This window comes from Phalaenopsis equestris, unplaced genomic scaffold, assembly GCF_001263595.1.
Source record: "Phalaenopsis equestris unplaced genomic scaffold, ASM126359v1 Scaffold000224, whole genome shotgun sequence".
In the NCBI taxonomy this organism is placed as follows: domain Eukaryota; kingdom Viridiplantae; phylum Streptophyta; class Magnoliopsida; order Asparagales; family Orchidaceae; genus Phalaenopsis; species Phalaenopsis equestris.
In genome coordinates this window covers 1,551,725-1,570,855 of record NW_018164666.1, presented here as the reverse complement: position 1 = coordinate 1,570,855, position 19,131 = coordinate 1,551,725, and the positions used below count along the sequence as shown (strand labels likewise).

Sequence of the window (19,131 nt, the reverse complement as noted above, 5' to 3'; positions counted from 1 at the left end):
GTATTGATCTGCATAAATCCGAACGCACACATTAATTGAAAAATTCAAAAAATAAAGTTGTAAATGCTGACACTTTGAATTATTGTCAAACAAAGGGTTTTTTGGAGACGATTTGGATGACAAAAAAACAAGCCGACTTTCCAGGTGGGAAAAGATCATGCATTTAAAGCATAGTTGGAAGCTTTGAAACCTACTTTGGGCTACCAAATAGTCTGATAATTTTAACGTCAAATCAAGTGTCTCGATGAGTTGAATCAAACGAGCCTAATATCTCTTAATTTCGTCGTCATTGAGGCTCTTAAATGTCCATAAAACAACATTTAATCTAAGGGATCACTCTGATTGTCTGATGGGGTAATCTGTATTCGTGTAATATTTATGGAACTTGTTGTTCACGAAATCTATAAATAGACACCCACTCTCTTCACAGTGGGGGACCTGAACTTGGAAGAGAAAGTCGAATGAGACACCCACTGTGCTATTATAAATATTGTCTCGTTCGAATGAGCAACGGTGGACTACCACCATCAAGCCACTATAATATTTATGGAACATGTCATTCACAAAATCTATAAATAGACACCCATCGTTGCCTAACCACCGTTGTTGTCTCCTTGTTACCACAATCGAGCTGTTGGACCACCACCATCAAGCCACTGACATTGTCGAACCGTCATCGCTTCAACAAGACCACTATTATTTGACAGTTCTCGTGGCCTAACAAACACTACTCGCCCACCTTATCTCGTCGTCATCACTTTCAGTTTGTCGTCTCCACCACCAAATCACTGTCGTCTAAGTTCCAACTATCCCCATCGCCAAACCATCACTACCCGACCAGAACAAACTGTTTTCCATCACCGTCTGACCACTGTTGCCTCCACTAGACCACCGTCATGTAATTATCGTTGTCACGGGACAATAAATGTTCGCCCATTGCCATTGAGCCACCGCCGTCGTCGGAGCATCATCGCCGCACTAAAACACCATATTATAGCATTCATCATTGTCATACCACCATTGTCCTGACTCTACTATGGTCGTGGGACCATTGTCGCCGCCTCAGTATCACAACAGTTGGACCACCGTTACTTAGCCACAATTTTCTTGTTGTTGTCATCGTCAGACCAATATTGACATGACCATACCACCTCCATCTAACCATCACCATCATTGCTACGCAGAAACATGATTGAACGGGCACCATTATTGATCCGCCACCACCTTCAAACCACCATCGCTGCACCACAACACCACTGTCTAGCCGCCACCATCGTTGGACCACAATTGCCCTTTTTCCATTGCCATTACCATTAGAACATTGTCGCATGATTGTCGCCACCCTTGGACCATCGTCGCCTGAACTCCATTATTGTTGTCGTCGGATATTTGTTATCTCCGTCAAAGTACTATTGTAGATACCATCGGACCTTTGGCACCTGACCATCAACGTTGTGACTAACAACACTAGCATCAAATTCTCTAACACTTTACTTCTACAATCAATCTTCCTTCATAATAGTAGGGTCGTCATCATTTCTTCGTTGTATTCTACCACTTCTTTAGCAGAAGTCATGTCAAAATCCCACACTTTTGTAACATTTCTCTAGGTTAGTCCCAATGCCCTTAAAATTTGGAACCTACATCAACATGCGAAAATCATTTCAGATGGATCATGCCTCGTGGATTTTATCCATTTTGGTTTTCCACATAAAAACTAGTGTTTTCTTTTTTATCACTTTTTTTCTATGTGTGTGTGTCTAATCTTTATACAACACAAATATAAGAACAAATATATCTTCTCCTACATCGCTTGCCATCACTATCCATGCCACCTTCCCAAATTGTCTGTGTCAAACAGACTTGCCAAAACACAATTCTTACATTTTTCTTCCCAGATTCGCTGTTGTTGCATTTCATTTTCTTTGTTGCTTTTCCACCTCTCTCTCACCCCTCATGTACCCACCAAACCCTTACTGCCGCAATTTCTATCTTTCTCCTCCTTGACTAAACCCTCGCGACACAATCATGATTAGAGCTTGTTGTGAAGAAGTGACAAGATTGCCACCACAATCCATGCAATCAGTCTTGACCACTGTGCAACATATATTGTATCTTGAGAAACCGTGTAGTCAGCTCCCGTTCGTGAGACAAGTATATATCCGTGCAATCATTAATTCGTACTGGATTACTCTAACCGGGCTAAATCCCGTGATTTTTTTTCCTTTTTGGGTTACCCACATAAAACTCTTATCTGCTTTGTATTGTGATGTCTCTAGTGATTGTTTTGTTTTTATCTGAATGTATGCTCGATTCCGCTGCAAATTCTTATACCACACATCAATTATAAGGCAAAACTTGTACACACACAAACACACATATACATACATATATATTATATTAATTTATTATTATTATAGTAATATAATTTAGATTATCTAAAGTTATGATCAAGTTATTCTCTTTTAAAAGTAAAATGGTGATGATACATATAATTAGTTTAATACATTTGTGTGCATAATTAACTTTTAGGAGATTGATATGTGTGATACCTACTAATTGATTGCTATTGAATTACTAAAGCATTTGGAGTGTTATCACCAGCCTCAAGGCAAGTAATTACTTTTTATCATGTGATAAAGTGTACTGGATTTATAGTTACTTCATAGGACAGTCAATCATCCCATTGTTATATCAGGGCCCGTTTGGGGCAGCTTATTGGGAACGACGGCTTTTTGAAAACGTCGCCTCCCTGTTTGATAAATACGTTCGCACGGGCTTATTCCTCCCGCACTGCTTCCACGCTCGATAAATCCTTTATGTCCTTCGACGCAGTGCGAGCCCCACGTCCGGCGTTAGCGATCCTCGTTGGTGCCCTCGATCTCCCTCATTGGAATCCTTTCTGGTTCGTCGCCCCAGAGGAGATCGAACCTTCTTCCTTTCCAATTTTCTTTCCTGATCATCAAGTATCCTTTCGATTTCCCTAGCTGTGATCCTTGGAAAGCTTCCTTTCGATTTCCCTACTCTGATCTTCTTTCTGGGAAGTGTAGATGCAAGAAATGAAATTTTTTTTTTTCAAATGAAATATGAGTACATTACGGGTTTTTAGCTATAGCCCAGCTGAGATCTATGGCATGAGTTGTTTTCGACATCCTCTAGTTTTTGGGTATAGGCCAGTTGAGATATGTTTTATTTTATATGCCCTGATATTTTGACATTTTATCTGGTTTTTGGATTTAGGTTGTCAGCTGCGATTCTTAGAAATCTTTTTTTTCTCTAATCCTTTTTTTTGGGAAGTGTAGATACAAGAAATGATTTTTTTTTGTATGAAATATGAGTCCATTAAGAGTTCTTAGCTATAGCCCAATTGAGATATGTGGCATGGTTTGTTTTCGACATCCTCTAGTTTTTCTGTTTGTTTGATGAGAGGTATTGGCTTTGATTTTAAGCAAATTGGTCAATGTATTATTGTTTAGCTGCAATTTTTGTGATGAAGAATTTGCATGAATTTGCAGGAATTTCTGTTATGCAGGAATTTCAAATAACCCAATGTTAATTTGGTTATACATTGAAGATTATGACTTGGTTCATGAAATGTTTCTCAAATCATTACGAAATTGTTTATTTTTCTATGAAAGCATACTAGCGTGTAATTGGAATGTTTCAAACCTATATCTACCTCGTCATTGAGAGGATTCCATATTCTTATCTTTCATTTTATGTTAAGAATGACAATGATTATAGCATTAAGGAGTTAAGTACATATAAGGAGGCATTATTTTATATGGGCAATGGTCTTTCCATAAATGTTTTCATCTTTGATATATGAGGAGGCTTTGTTTTTATATATAAGGAGGCTTTGTTTTTATATGAGGCAATAGTTATAGCATTGGGAAGTTAGGTACATATACAAAGATCCAAATTAACTGCTTTTGGTTTATGGTTCATATGTATATGCGATGCTTTGTTTTTAATATTAGATGCAAGAATGAAATTTATACGGCTTACAGCTTTTATATGAAGCATTTCTCACAATTTTCAAGCTATCAAAATGGGGGAACGAAAGAGAAAAACTGGCATTCGGTTTTTAGGCAACATGAATATGATTTTATGATACAAATTATGTATATATATTGTTGTCAAAGAATAATTCTCGAATGTAACTTGCAAGTAAAGAAAACACATTGTAAATGTCATTTAACCACCAATAAGCTAATCTGAATAAGCAGCCCCAAACAACAAACTAGATTATTATGATAATCTGCATATTATCAGACTATCAGAATAATCTGCTTATTAGCAGATTATAAATAATCAGCAGCTGCGCCAAACAGATCCTAGTCTTCTTATTTTGCGCTTGTGATTAGTTTCAATTATTGCTCATAATCAAGTAATTAGCTGTATTATTCTATTATTGTAAACTTCATGCATATTTGATTGCTACCACACTTATAATATTTTTTTTATGATATTTGTTCTTTATAAAATTGCATTTAAATTGATGTAACATCACAAATCTATGTGAAATAACATATTTTTTACATGTTATATATATGAAAAATTTTGATTACTTGTGTAATGGTGTGTAGGCTGGCGGAACCCGTTTGTATATTGATTAGTCGAGTCAACGGGCACATAAAATAAAGATTATGCGGTAAATCGTCTGGTTTATTTGGGTTGATATTGATCTTATTTGATTTAGGATATCTATTAAAAATAACCATGTAAATATAATTGAAATTATACTTAAGCATACCTTAAGTTATCCAACGGCAAGATTTTATTGGATTATAAGGAATTGCATATTCATAATTGAACATATTCTTATTTCAATAATCATGTGATTTCACGATGTTATATATGTATAATTCTCTTTTTACTGTTCATATTGCATGTCCAATTTTTCATACTGTTTTATGATTTAATAAATAACTGTTATTTATTGATTTTACATGTATAACTCACTCGTTGATATTTTTACATGACATGTTATATTCAGCTTCTAAAAGGAGAGTTTTTAGTTTTAGAATTACTAGTGTTTTTGAATTTTTTCAGTGTTTGCTATGCATCATATTTTTTCTTTTTGGGTCGTGATATTTGTTTTTTCTCATAGTTTTATTTTTGATTCAGTTAGTTTTATGATTTTCTTTCAGCTGTATATACAGACTACTAATTATCGAATAAAGTGGATACTTCCTCACTTATCTATTATTATTTGAATACAATATTCATTTTAATAATACAATAAAGTTTAATTCATTTAATCATGCCATGCGTTTTTTTAGGATATATCATTTTGTTGATGGTGGTGGCAACTATGACATAAATATATAATTCAATGGCCATTAATTTAGGAGCAAGAACAAAAATATATATTTATGCAACAAAATATCAATATATCAACATGTAAAAAATAAAATAGTTAACTGATAGAAAATTATTTAAGCTAGTAGCTGAGCCCGGACTGAGCCCAAATCAAACATATCCCACCAGAGCAGGACCAACCCCATTTCCCCGCACCATTAAAAGCTCCCCTCTTGGCGCTTACCAATTACCACCGAAGGCTCCAGAGGCATCTTCGTCTGCATCTCTCGCTCTTCTTTTGATTGCTGAGGCCACTCTGATAGTTTATTTGAAACCCTACCACTCTCATTTCTCTTCGTCAGCAGCGGCTCGAAGATGTCGCTTCGCGTCCTCAACCCTAATGCCGAGGTCCTCAACAAGTCGGCAGCGCTTCACATGAACATCAACGCCGCCAAGGGTCTGCAGGACGTCCTAAAAACCAACCTTGGCCCCAAGGGCACCATCAAGATGTGAGTCCACCGTTTTTTCTGCTTTTATGCTTTCACCATCAGTATCGTCCTCATATAGGCTTATCTGTTGCTTTTTTTGTGTCCAGGCTCGTCGGAGGGGCAGGGGACATCAAGCTAACCAAGGATGGGAATACCCTTTTGAAAGAAATGGTAGCTGATATCCAGCGGTGTTTTTGAAATGGTTAGGTTTTGGCGGTTAGCGAGACCTTCCTTTGCGATTAAATATGAATTTTGTGTGATCTGCAGCAAATCCAGAATCCAACGGCGATCATGATAGCGAGGACAGCCGTTGCTCAGGATGACACAAGTGGGGACGGCACTACTTCCACCGTGCTCTTCATTGGCGAGTTGATGAAGCAGTCAGAGCGATATATTGACGAAGGTCTGTGTACCAGCTTCAAATTCATAATTTTACTCTGATTTATCTTTAATTTGAAGTTTGATTTCTATTTGGAGATAATATTAGCTATTAGCGTTTTCAAGGACTGCTAAAACTATTATCATTTTTATCGTTTTTGTATGAAATTCCATCATCTTCACATAGAAGTACTAGGTAACATATATGCTATATAATATTCTCATTCATTCACAAGCAAGGTGATGTCATATAATAATTAGCAGTTTAAATTTGAAAATTTAGCAGAAAGATAATAGAACCAAATGAAATCTACGTGCGCTTATGATACCTACCAAGTCTGCGGTAAGTGAACTTCATTTTGCATGAAAATTTTCATTGCATTCTCCACTTGATGAGTGGTGAACTGAATCAAGTCTATCAGTCAAATTTTTTCCTGCCCTTGCCCTTGTAGTTGCAGGCATCACAGCCTATTCATGCCACTAGCTGGGTATTTAATAGTGACCAAGGGAGATGATGCTTTAGCCGAGGTAAGAGGTGATGAACATTTTGGAAGTACGCAAATGATTTGCAAAAAATAGATGTCTATTAACTTATATGTCATAATGCAAAGGATTTCCTCAACTTAAGTCATGTAGCACTTCGCCAAGTGACAAATCTTGTCTTTTTAAGCAACACGATTAAAATGATAATTGAATTCTAGTCCCTTTAATTACTTAAGATCTCCACTGCCATCAAAATAATTTTGTTATTGCTTATCTCTTTTATGATCATTTCAAATGTTAATTTTATGAGTTTAGAGCCTCGCCAGCATATTTTATCTGCATCGTATTTTTCACTGTAATCCTTGTTTAAACCTGATTCTCCATTCAAACAGTCAGACATGGTGATATTATTTTGGAGTTATATTAATGTAAATTTTTATTGTATGCCTTCTCTAACTGAACTCATTTTATTTTTTATTTGACATATTTGAATATGTTCACCTCTATGTTAGTGAAGTTTGACTTCATGCGTATAAATAGATACACTCATGTGCATATACATACATTAATATATATTTAAAATTACTATTGAATAATATTTGATGTAGGGATGCATCCAAGAGTATTAGTTGATGGCTTTGAGATAGCTAAAAGAGCAACTCTTGAGTTTTTGGAGAAATTCAAGACACCTGTTGTTATGGGCGAGACACCTGATAAAGAGATATTGAAAATGGTTGCAAGGACAACTCTTAGGACTAAGGTTATAACTAGTTATGTGATTTCTTTCCCTCTATCATATATGTTTGTTCCCTTTTCTAATGATCAATCATACCTTTCTTTATATTTTTGTAGCTATATGAAGCATTGGCAGATCAATTAACTGACATTATTGTTAATGCGGTAAGCTTTTTGTTTGTTACTTGGATATTGTCAACTTATATGCATTGTTGTTTTTTATTTACGTTTGATTGGACTACACAATTTGATAACTTTTGATATTTATTTCTATTTTTATTTGACTAGAAGCAAGCATTCTATTCTCGGAATTTAATCTGCAACGTGTTAATGTTAGTTGACTAAAAAGAATATTTTGTATTAAATGTTCTCATGTTTTTCATTAGGCTTGGATAGACTAACATTTGATTTAAAACCATCTAAATATGTCGATGTAAATCTTGTAGTCTATATCAATCAGAAGCACAAGATGTATAAGTTAAGACAAATGAATTGCAAGAAAATTCATTGCAAGAAAATTCTTCTTTTGTTTCTTCTTTTGTTTTTTTTTTTTTCGGTGTATTTATTTATTTATTGTAGGATTTTGATGTTCTCAATTGTGTGTGGTGTATTTGTTTGATTTTCCTATTGAAATTGCTGTCCTTATGGTTGTCTAGAGTATTGTGATTATTAAAGTTTGGACGCTCCCTGCTTTTAGTGTTCTTTTTGGCGGTTCTTGAGGTAGGAAAGTATTATTTGTGGTTGTTTTAAGCATCATAGTTGGATGTGGATTGATATAATGCTTCTGGTTGTGACTGTTTTTACTGTCAGCTGATTTATTATCTGTCACTTGAAATATGCTATGAATTTCTGCTCGTGGTAGATTTTGATTTGAGTTTTATTAGTTGATTTATGAGTCATCTGGGCTATCTGATCCAATGAATGGCTCAAAACGTAGAGCTTATTATGGGATTTTTGGGATGATGAACCGTTGACTGTTATTTTGTGATTTTTTAAACGATTAATTTGAGGGATTTTGTGATTATATAAACGGGGATTGAAACATGTACAAATATTTCACTTTAACTTTGAGTAAATTTCTTGGTTGAGCGCAGTTCCTTTTAGTTCTCTTCAAGTGCTAGCGGAGATTGAAGATTTTTTGGAGCATGTAATTTCCTTACACCAGCGCTAGGCATGGTCTTACTATTTGGGAATCAATTTACTTTTTTTATTTTCTCTAATCTAATTTATAGCTATCAGTGTGCATGCATAATTTAATTTTTTACAAATTGGATACAATATAGTTCGGGATTGTCCCATGGATTCTCAATCTAACATACGGTGATCATGATTTTGAATTTTTATGAATGCTGATCAATTACCTTTTATTGTGTTTGTTTATATTTTCTTTTCATCTAAAGAAATGAAAAACTCTATAATTAAGTGTTTGCGAAGTAAGAATTCGGTTATCTTGTTGTGAATCTCATTGCAGATCCACATTAAGAAACCATGGGCCTAACGAAATCTTGTATCCTAGGTCACTCATGATTTTGAGAATTAGAACTAAGTCACTTAACCTAATTCTGTTAAGCTTAAAATGCTTGCACTAATGATATGTACCTTACTATGGTAAAAATTTACTGCAACAACTAACATTCATTTTCACGCTGGGCTGGAAATTATCAGTTTCAAGTGGAATAAAGTTTGTTTTATGTATCTTCTCACTAAGTCGCCCCTTGGCATATTATTTTTGGAATTTATAGCTATGTTTAAGGGTATTTGAAAGGGTAGCTTTTAAAGTATTGGCTTCTCTAATCGTTTTATTTGCCTGGGGCATGATTGAGAATGGAAAGGATATAGGCTTAAATGGTGAGAACCCATCCTACTCACAATGATTGGTGCAATTTATTTTCATGTACTTTTTTGTGTGAATTGGTTTATTTAAGGCCAACAATTTTCTTTTAATGGATAAATTTAACGATGCAATTAACTTATTCTTGATCTCTCTATTTTTTTTTTTTTGAAAAAATAGCCCTAAGATTCTCAAGTCTTAAGAAAACGCGGAACATGGTTTTTTGCTATGTATAGCTAATCTATATGAAGGCTCATGCCACACTTTATTTAGAAGTTACTTATCTTTACATTTTTGTAGTTTTCATCTGTCTGTCTGTTATGCTTATGTCCCTTCTTCTAAAAGAGGTTTGGTGTGGGTAATGAATGAAAGCTAAGGTGGAAGTCATTCTTTTCATAGCGGGAAAGGACCTATGTGAAATTTAATAGACAGTTATTTCTTGTCTAATCCATGTGCTTACCTGCCTTTATTTGGAAAGCCATTTAGTGAGTTTTGTTGAAAGTGAAGGGTTTTGTTTTCTTCTTCGTAGAAATATAAGGAGAGACTTTGACATGGGGAAAATTGAGGGTTTCAAGCATAATTCTTCATATTCTTTTTTCTAATGGAACTTTTCTCAATTTAAACACTGCTTTTGCTGGGTCCCAAGTCCCGGATGTTAAAAGTGGAGGGTTATGTTAGATAGCCGACAACCAACGTAAAATTTTTCGAAAAACCATGTAATGAATCCTTTCGATCATTGTGCAAACGCTAGGGCGTCCTTTGGAAGCAACGCGCTGTATGATTTTAATACAGTAAAAAATTTGTAAGGACCGCTACATCGGCGCCCGAGTGTAATGTCAAATAAGAAATAGTTTCTACATTATGGACGGTGCAGGTTAAGAAGTTAGTTCATGAAATTAATATTAAGATATGATCTTGAAATATATGCACTCTTATAGGTAAATTAATGAAAATAGTTGATGTTATGGTTCATAAGAAGATGAATATCTTATGTATTCAGGAAACTAATGGGTTTGGAGAGAAGACCAAGGAAATTGATAGATTATGTTTTAAACTTTGATCTCTAGGTAGGAGTCGCTCTAGAAATGGTGTAGATGTAATTATAGATAAGAATTTGAAGGATAATTATATAAAAAAATAATAGAATTGAAGATAGAATTATAAACCTTAAGATTGCTGTTGATATTAAGATTTTTAATGTTATAAGTGCTTATGCTCCTCAAGTAAGATTGTATATAGTTTCTAAAGAAAAATTCTGGAATAACTTAGAAGAATTAATACAAATGATATCACTTGAAGAAAGAGTTTTGATTGGAGGGGATATAAATGAACATGTTGATAAAGCGGTAGAAGAGTTTAGAAATATTCATGGTGGTTAAGGTTTTGGAGTGATTAATAAATAAGGTAGAGTCATATTAGATTTTGCTTTATCATATTATTTTGTTATTGCTAATGCTTTATTTATGAAAATGAATGAACACATTATTACTTATAAGAATGAATCTAATAAAACGCAAATTAATTATTTTCTTATGAGAAGAAGTGATTGTTGAGAATGTAAAGATTGTAAGGTCATTCCAAGTGAGAATCTAAGTAGTCAACATCGATTATTAGTTCTAGATTTTAAGACGTGTTGTAAAATTAAAAATAAAAGGAATCATTATCATATAATTAAATGGTTGCACCCAAAATATACTAATAAAATTAGCTTTATGAGTAAACTTTAAGTTTTCAAGATTTGAGGTGTTCATGAAGAAGCAAATTCTATGTGGGATAAAGTAACAAATGCTATTAAACAAGTGACAAAAATTCACTTGGAGAATCACAAGGAATTTTTTTTTTTAAATAGAAATGCTTGGTTATTGGAATAATAATGTGTAAGAGAAGATAAAATATAAGAAGCTGTGCTATAAAAAAACTTTAAATGTAAAAACTTAGAGAACTGAGAAAAAAATGTAAGATAACTTGTAGAGAGTCTAAGAGAACAATTTGTGATGCTAAAAATTTAGCTTTTAATGATCTTCATAATAGATTAAATAATAAAGAGAATGAAAAAATATATGTATAAACCCGCTAAACAAAGATAAAAAAAAGTAAACATTTAACTCAAATAAAGTGTATTAAAGATGAAAATTAAAAAGTGCTTTTCTTATCAGAAGATATTCAACATAGGTGAGTGAACTATTTTGATAAAAAATTGAATGAAGTTTTTGAAAATATGATCGAATTTAGGGATCTTAATATCGTTAATAATAATAAAAAGATCTATTTTTACCGTCACATTAGTAAAAAATAAGCGGAAGAGGCTTGAAAGAAAACCAAGGGTGGAAAATCAGTAGGACCTGATGATATCCTGATCGAGATGTGAAAATATTTAGAAGATTTTTGAGTTTCTTGGCTTATTAAACTCTTTAATATTGTTTTTAAAACTAAAAAGATTCCTAAAGAATGGAGGAAGAGTATTTTGGTCATCATTTTTAAGAATAAAGGGGATGCACAAGAGTGTGCAAATTATAAAGGAATTAAGTTGACGCGTCATACTTTAAAATGATGGGAGAGGGTAATTGAAGATGAGTTAAGATGCATTATGAAGATCTCTTATAATCAGTTTGGATTTATGCCTGACAAGTCTATTATAGAAACTATACATTTATTGATAGGTCTAATGGAAAAGTACAAAGAGAGTAAGGAGGATCTACATATGATGCTTGTTGATTTAGAAAAAAACTTATGATAAGGTTCCAAGAGAAGTCCTTGGAGAGTTTGTCCTTTGGAGAGTTTTAGAGAAGAAATGTGTTGATATGAATTATATTCAAGTCATTAAAGATATGTTTATTAGTGTTGTTACTTGTGTTTGAACGGAAGGAGTATTGACCAAGTATTTTCCTATTTTAGTTGGATTACATATGGGATCGGCTTTAAGCCATATCTTTTTTACTTTAGTTATGAATGCTCTCACTGGACATCTACAGGAGGATGTACCTTGGTGTTTGCTTTTCGCCGATGATACTCTTCTCGTAGATAAAATTAGAGAGAAATTTCAAGAAAAACTTAAATTATAAAGGTTTGCATCAGAGTATAAAGCCCGTCATTTGAGTAGATTTAAAATTGTGAGTAGATTGTAGATTTAAAATTGAATACATAGAATGTAATTTTAGTAGTAGTAGCTCTAGTGGCGGAGGTGTAATTATGAGTGATAAAATCATTAAAAGGTGTGAACACTTTAGATATCCTGAGTTTATTGTTCAAAGTGATGGTGATATAAATTGAGATGTTGTTAGTAGAATTCTGTCGGTTGAAGTGGAGGAATGCATCAAAATATTATGTGAGGGAAAGTACCACTTAGAATTAAAGAAAAAAAATATAAGATGGTTGTGGGACCTGCAATGCTCTATGACGCAGAATGTTGCCCTTTAAAAGAAAAGCATAAAACAAAGTTGTGTTGCTGAGATGAGAATGTTTAGGTGGATGAGTGGCTTGACACTTAGAGATAAAATGAGAAATGAATCTATTTGTGATAGGGTTGGTGTAGTTCTAGTGATAGACAAGATTAGAGAGCGTCTTTGATGGTTTGGTCGCATTAAACGCTGACCATCTGATGATCCATTAGGAGAGACGTTTCAAATTCAACTTATGTTAAGAAATGTAGGGGTTGACCCTAAAAAGACTTGGGCATATTGTATAAAAATGATCTTAATTTATTAAAATTAAATGAAAATATGACACTCTAATAAATGAAAATATGACACTCAATAGGACGTAATGGAGAAAAAGGATTCATGTAGCCGACCCCACTTAGTGGGCTAAAGGCTTGCTGTTGTTGTTGTGAACTTTTCTCAATTTAGAATTTTTGAGTCAGACGCTGCATACTTCTCAGGCTTTCTAGTACAAAACTGGTTTTGATGAGGTGTGATGAATTCAGAATATGGTTTGGAAAATTGCTTTGACAAGTCATGAAATGCTTTATGCATTAGTTCCTTGCTTTGTAGTGATCTGTCATTCGCCCAAGATAAGTTAGCTTGAACAATAAGGGGCATTTACATACATACCACACAATGTATATGTATTTACATGTCTAACACTTAAACTTTCATATTTACATACATAACACTCAATTTTTTTTTATGTCAATTAGTAACATAATAATTATTTTTTAAAAGTGAAATACACATTTTCATGCATATGTTTATGACATCAAAGTGTTTTGAATGTAGATATGTAAATACAAAAGAATTGTGTGGTATGTATGTTAATTTCCCAAAGATTAATTGTAGTAACAGTTTGTAAGGAAGTAGCTCATTTATTTCATGTTTGTTTGTGAATCCACCCTTGATAATGTAGGCCTGCATGAACATTGCCTTACGTATATGTGATATTTTCTTATATTTTATGATATTGCATGACTATTTATTGAGCAATTTTATCATCGGATAGGATTTGCATTAACAGCTTTAGCTACAATTAGTATTTCTCACCATATGATTGAAAGTTTTTTTTTTTTTTAAAGTACTTTGTGATAATCAGCTTTAGCTAAATATTGTTTCATCCTATAGTCATTTAAATATGTAATGTTGCTAGGTACTCTGTATCCGTAAACCTGATGAACCAATTGATCTGTTTATGGTGGAAATAATGCACATGCGCCACAAATTTGATGTTGATACTCGTTTGGTATGTTTCTGTAGTGCTTTTCTTTTGTGTTGCTAAATTTAGCTTGCCTTTCAATCTTTTATCTTAGTGCTGTTCTTTTAATTTCTGAAAATGTTATAATTATATTGTATGAGCAATTGAAACAAATGTATAGTTTAAAGTATCTGTATGCTTAACTGATCTCTTAAAATAATTTTCAAATAAATACAACACATACTCAAAAAAATATTATTCACCTGGCAATAAATGAACAAGATTTATGCACGTTTTGCACATAGTTATTAGCAGTTGTCAGTGCTAGAAGAATTTTTTATACCTTTTTATGCGCAAGTGTTCTAAATAGTGAACATATAACCAATTAATAGATAATTTAAAGTTTAAAATAGAGAAAATGTTCCAAGCATATTGCCAGCACCGTGAAACTGGTTTAGCACCCGAGTGCTTCAGAATAGGTAGCATGTGGGCAGGAGAGAGAGCCACCAAATTTGAAGCAGCAACTATAATGCCAGCACCGTGTGGGCGGTCATGGACTTTAGCATTCCTAGCCCTCCATTGATACACAACCAAACATAAAAGGTGAGTGAGGCCATGGTTTTTATTGTTCCTAGCCCTCACATATTGCTAATTTCCAGGGACATTAAAGTCCCACAATTGAAGCTTGCTAAAACCTCTTCAGTCATTCAGCACTTGCCCAAGATATGTGAGAGTCTTCATCATCATTGTAGCTCCAAGGGCACAATTTATTACCAGTTAATCCCTTATTAAACAACCGGCATTTAGGACGAGTCTCCACCAAAAAATGCGTTCCCTTGGATAAATCTTGACACCCTTTAGCCACTTATATGTATCCTTCTTATCAAAGGGAGCATCGAAGGCAAGAGCCGTGATCATCGGCCCGGTATGGGAATAGAGAAGCTCGGGTTGGTCACTGCCCAGTATGTGCTGATGGGGATTTGGGTAATGCGTTTAAAAAGCTCCTCACCAAAACAACACTTCAAACGACCATTATCCCATTTACAATGCACAATTAGTCTAGCAACATTGACCCTCTCAACTTCTTGAATATTGATAAAAAAGAGGGCCACCTGGAAAGAGGCATAAATAATAGTCAAAGGTTTCTTGCCCAAGGGTTGCAAATATTGTAAGAGGAACACAATTGATTCATAAAAATGAGAGTGGTGCAAAACTGATACAAAGAGTAGACAATGAGATTCATGTTAAAGAAAGTACATGCAGGATCTTTATGTAAAAATATTGATGGTTATCAATGGAGTGTGTCGTCATAGAGTATTGATAGTGATTGTTGATGTAGTAGGTTTATTTTTTATTTTTTTATTTGGTTATAATAGAGATGATTAAAGAATGGTGTCATCAAAGAAGATTGCTTTCAAGATGCAGATAAGGATCTTTTAGTGTAAGCATATGTATGGTTTTAGTTGGAAAGTACAATAAAGAACGATTTCTCATCAATGAGAAAATATTGTATTCATAAATATTGCATATATCTATTTTAAATAAATTAGCGCAAATGATAATTTAGGTATGGTAAAATCATATCACAAATCTAATTTAGTTTTAAATTTAACTCCACTCTCACCCTTTTATCATAATTATGTTACGCTTGGCAGTTCATTTTTGGATGATGTTTTTGTTAGGTCTTAACTATTTTTCACTTTAATCTTGTCAAGCTTGTTGTGTTCCACTTTTGAATGATCTCCTAATGAATAGTCATAGTTCTCATAGTTAGATTAGTTTGTGGAGTTTTTTCATTGGTAATACCCTACCAGTATCTTACACCTAACTAAAATATAATTTATGGATCTTGGTATAGATTTTTGGATTTAGCCGAGCTTATAACAATCCTCAGTTTTTCCATCTACATATTTGGCTGTCATTTATTTCTTTTTCAGTCAAATTTGAATAAATTAAAAAAGAAAATGCTTTCTTTTAGCTATCTCTGTGTAAAATAGAATAAAGAACCCCCCATAAAATCCTTTATTTTTTCTTCCATAAAATTCCAAGTTAAAAGCATAATAATCTGTAGAATATAAGCATCAAGGTGACAACGAAAACATGAATTCAAAATTCTTGATATGACAAAACATTTAATTGACTGTGGATTCGGAAGACAAGTGAAGGTTAAGTAGAAATCTGAATACAATATTTATTCCATCTTCTCTTCAGCATAATTTGATCCTAGAGACCTTGGTAGCTCACTCCTTAGGATTTTTCTATCATTTCTCTTCTGTTTTTGGGCATTGGCAAAATTATGTTGCTGTAAAAGTGGACCACAAGTCGCAAAAGATTATTTGCCTTGAAATATCTACTGACTTTAGGACTTTTGGGATGACTTGAAGGACAGGCATCAGTTCTGAGGAAACTTAGTGGCATTTTAGGCTCATGAGCTCTAAGGAATTACCATACAAGCACGGCCAGTAGGGAACCATCGAATCTATGATGACCTTTGACTCCGAAAGAGTAACCCTAGTATAATTAGTAGAGGATATCATCACATGCAGTCAGGAGTCACTTGCAAAGCACAATCCATCTCCGCAAACATGAAAGAGAGGGCTCCATTTTCATGAGGGTCTGCAAGGCAGTCAAAAATGGGTTTGAATTTTAGCAATATGAATCAGTGTGTCTAACTTGTAGACACCCATTCTCAATCGGATGGCTCCAATATTTTATAAACCAAATTTTGGTTTGATTTCATTCTATAAGAACCTTGATTAAAAAAAACTGATTTATGATTGAAATGAGCTCAAACTATTTTGATCCACTCTGGTTTGTTTTTTATGTTCTTTTTTGTGTGCCTCTTATAACATGAATATGAAACTTGAATGGAAGAAGAATGCGTGGCATTGTCATACCAAAGGCACTTTTCTTGGGGCATTATTTACTTTTAAGTATAACACATTATATGTTTTTCTCTCTCTTAAATTTACTTCTCTGCATTTCATAACTGAGACATCTTTTTTGTGAGCTTCAAAATTGGTGACCCTTGTAGAACATATTTTGGTTTCTCCTTAGCTAATAGCAACTGCTATGCTATACTATATCATTCTGTTTGAATAAGTAATGCGTTCTCTTTTTGATAATTTCTTGACATGAAGCTTTTTCGGTTGTTCCTAATCAAATCTTGTATGATTATCACATCATTGGATGACATGGAATAGCTGAATTTATTCTGTAGTTCAGTTATCTTCTCTTTGGTTAAGTTCTATAACCTACTTGGTTATTGGCCTTTTTAGGTAGAGGGTCTTGTCCTTGATCACGGATCTAGACATCCTGATATGAAGCGGAGGGCAGAAAATTGTTATATTTTGACATGCAATGTGTCATTGGAGTACGAGAAAAGGTAAATAACTCAATTTGTTAATTTGTTTGCATTATATCTGTAGATTTTATATTAATTGCAAACATTGGAAGCTTGTTTTGTTACTCGTACTTTTTTAGAGTATCACCTCCTAGGTTTATTACTTATTGTATAAAACTAGGTCCTTGTCATTAGTGTTTGCTTTTTTTAAGTTCTATATTGGCCATATTAAAGGTTTTCTGATGAAATATATTTAGTTTTTGCCATTTGTATTTTCTTCTATATAAATCAGGGAAGATAATTTTCGCAGTATTTTTATCCTAAATCCTGATCAGGAGGTGGCGATGGAATTGCTTAGATTTACATAATCAGTTTGAAAGTGTTCGTTTTTTCATTATGTTAGATCTCAAAGTACTTGTTACATGATGAATCGCCAGCAGACACATGTTTTGGTCAGTATATATAAAATGAGTACATGCCATTGTGACTTGCCTATTTGATTGTTATATGCTTTATTTCATGTCAAATTTGACCGTTATTTTTAAAACATGAACTGGCTCATTTATCTGTAGACTGACAAAGGAATAACACCACACACATACAACACTGCCAGTGCAGCAGTTCTTTATTTAAATGAGAGAAAAAAAAAATCAAATCGAAGAGCGATATTAACTGTGATCTTTCTTGGATATATTCTTTTCTTCTTTATTGGCTTTTTTCTATGATTAATCACTCACGATCCCCTCAACTCCCTTTCTCTCTCGGGATACGTCAACCAATTTTAATTATCTTATGCCTCTCCCTTTTATGTTTCTTTTGCTACAATCCATTACTTAACACACCAAAATCATGTCAGATAAGTGATTGTTTTTCTATTGATTTATCTTCTGATGCATTTCCTTCTTGCAATGTGTAAATTGATACAACATCGACCATGCCTATTGGTTACATTTAAAAAAAAGTTTCCTTTTTTAATTTATTTTAATCTTGTTTACTCAATGAAAAAAGTGCTAATTTTTAAAATGGACTCTTTTAACTTCTTTTCTTGAGTTATTTATAATTTCTATCCTGGATTCCTATGCACTATTGCTCTTGCATTCATCTGCTTAGCTTAGGGGCCAGGGCACCAGATTATAGAGATATTCTTCATCTTTCTTGTGGTATTAAGGTCATTGATCAAAAGAGCGAGCAACCAAGTTTCATAAATTTTGGTATTCTTGGATGTAGTGGTTGGCGAACAACTTTTTTCCAAGAAGATCGGTAAAATTGAGCTTGTGTGGAGCTAAAAAAATTGGCAACTTGTTGACCTCATTTTTGTGAGGTCTTCTCTTCTCTCCTTAGGAGCCTAGGATCTAGCTCTAGGAGTTCCTATTGACCGTCCTAGAAAACTAGAATTGAGACTCACCCTTTTAGAAATTCTAACCACTTCCTATTTTTCTTTGATGTCGTGCATTTATGGCACAAGACCATCGTCTTATAGACGAGTGGTTATGAGTTATTTTGCGAAGACTCGGGGAAAAAGCTCCCAATAGGACTCCAAGCCTTAGGAAAACATTCGTCATGACTTTTTCGTCACATACACACATCAAATACACAAAATTCACGAAATTGCACGAAATCGGACTTCAATTAAGCCTAAAGGACGGGTGAAAATGCGAACTTCTCCGGATGACCTCCGACGACAAAATGGACTGCGCCAACGCGTCTGAGATACTAATTTTGGTAGGAAAACACACCCATATTGCCATATTTTTGACACGAGAAAATTGACACGCAAATCGATGAATTCATCAAAACGACATCTGACGACAAAACGGACTGCACCAGCGCGTCCGGAATGTCGATTTTGCCTAGGAAGGACACACATTTTGTTACGACACCGCGCGTGAATGAATCGCATGTGATTTAATATATATATATATATATATATATATATATAAATTTAT

General features: G+C 33.8%; 1 protein-coding gene across 1 annotated transcript in view; it reads left to right on the top strand.

Annotated features, from left to right (window-relative positions):
- Positions 1-5,486: 5,486 nt before the first annotated feature.
- Positions 5,487-19,131, top strand: part of LOC110023392 (T-complex protein 1 subunit zeta 1) — a 38,066-nt gene continuing 24,421 nt past the window's right edge. Inside the window, exons 1-7 of the mRNA XM_020722795.1 lie at positions 5,487-5,813; positions 5,900-5,963; positions 6,060-6,195; positions 7,262-7,413; positions 7,506-7,553; positions 13,798-13,890; positions 17,121-17,227. Of these exons, the coding sequence (XP_020578454.1) occupies positions 5,680-5,813; positions 5,900-5,963; positions 6,060-6,195; positions 7,262-7,413; positions 7,506-7,553; positions 13,798-13,890; positions 17,121-17,227 (734 nt within the window). The 5' untranslated portion in view covers positions 5,487-5,679. The remainder of the gene's footprint in view (positions 5,814-5,899; positions 5,964-6,059; positions 6,196-7,261; positions 7,414-7,505; positions 7,554-13,797; positions 13,891-17,120; positions 17,228-19,131) is intronic.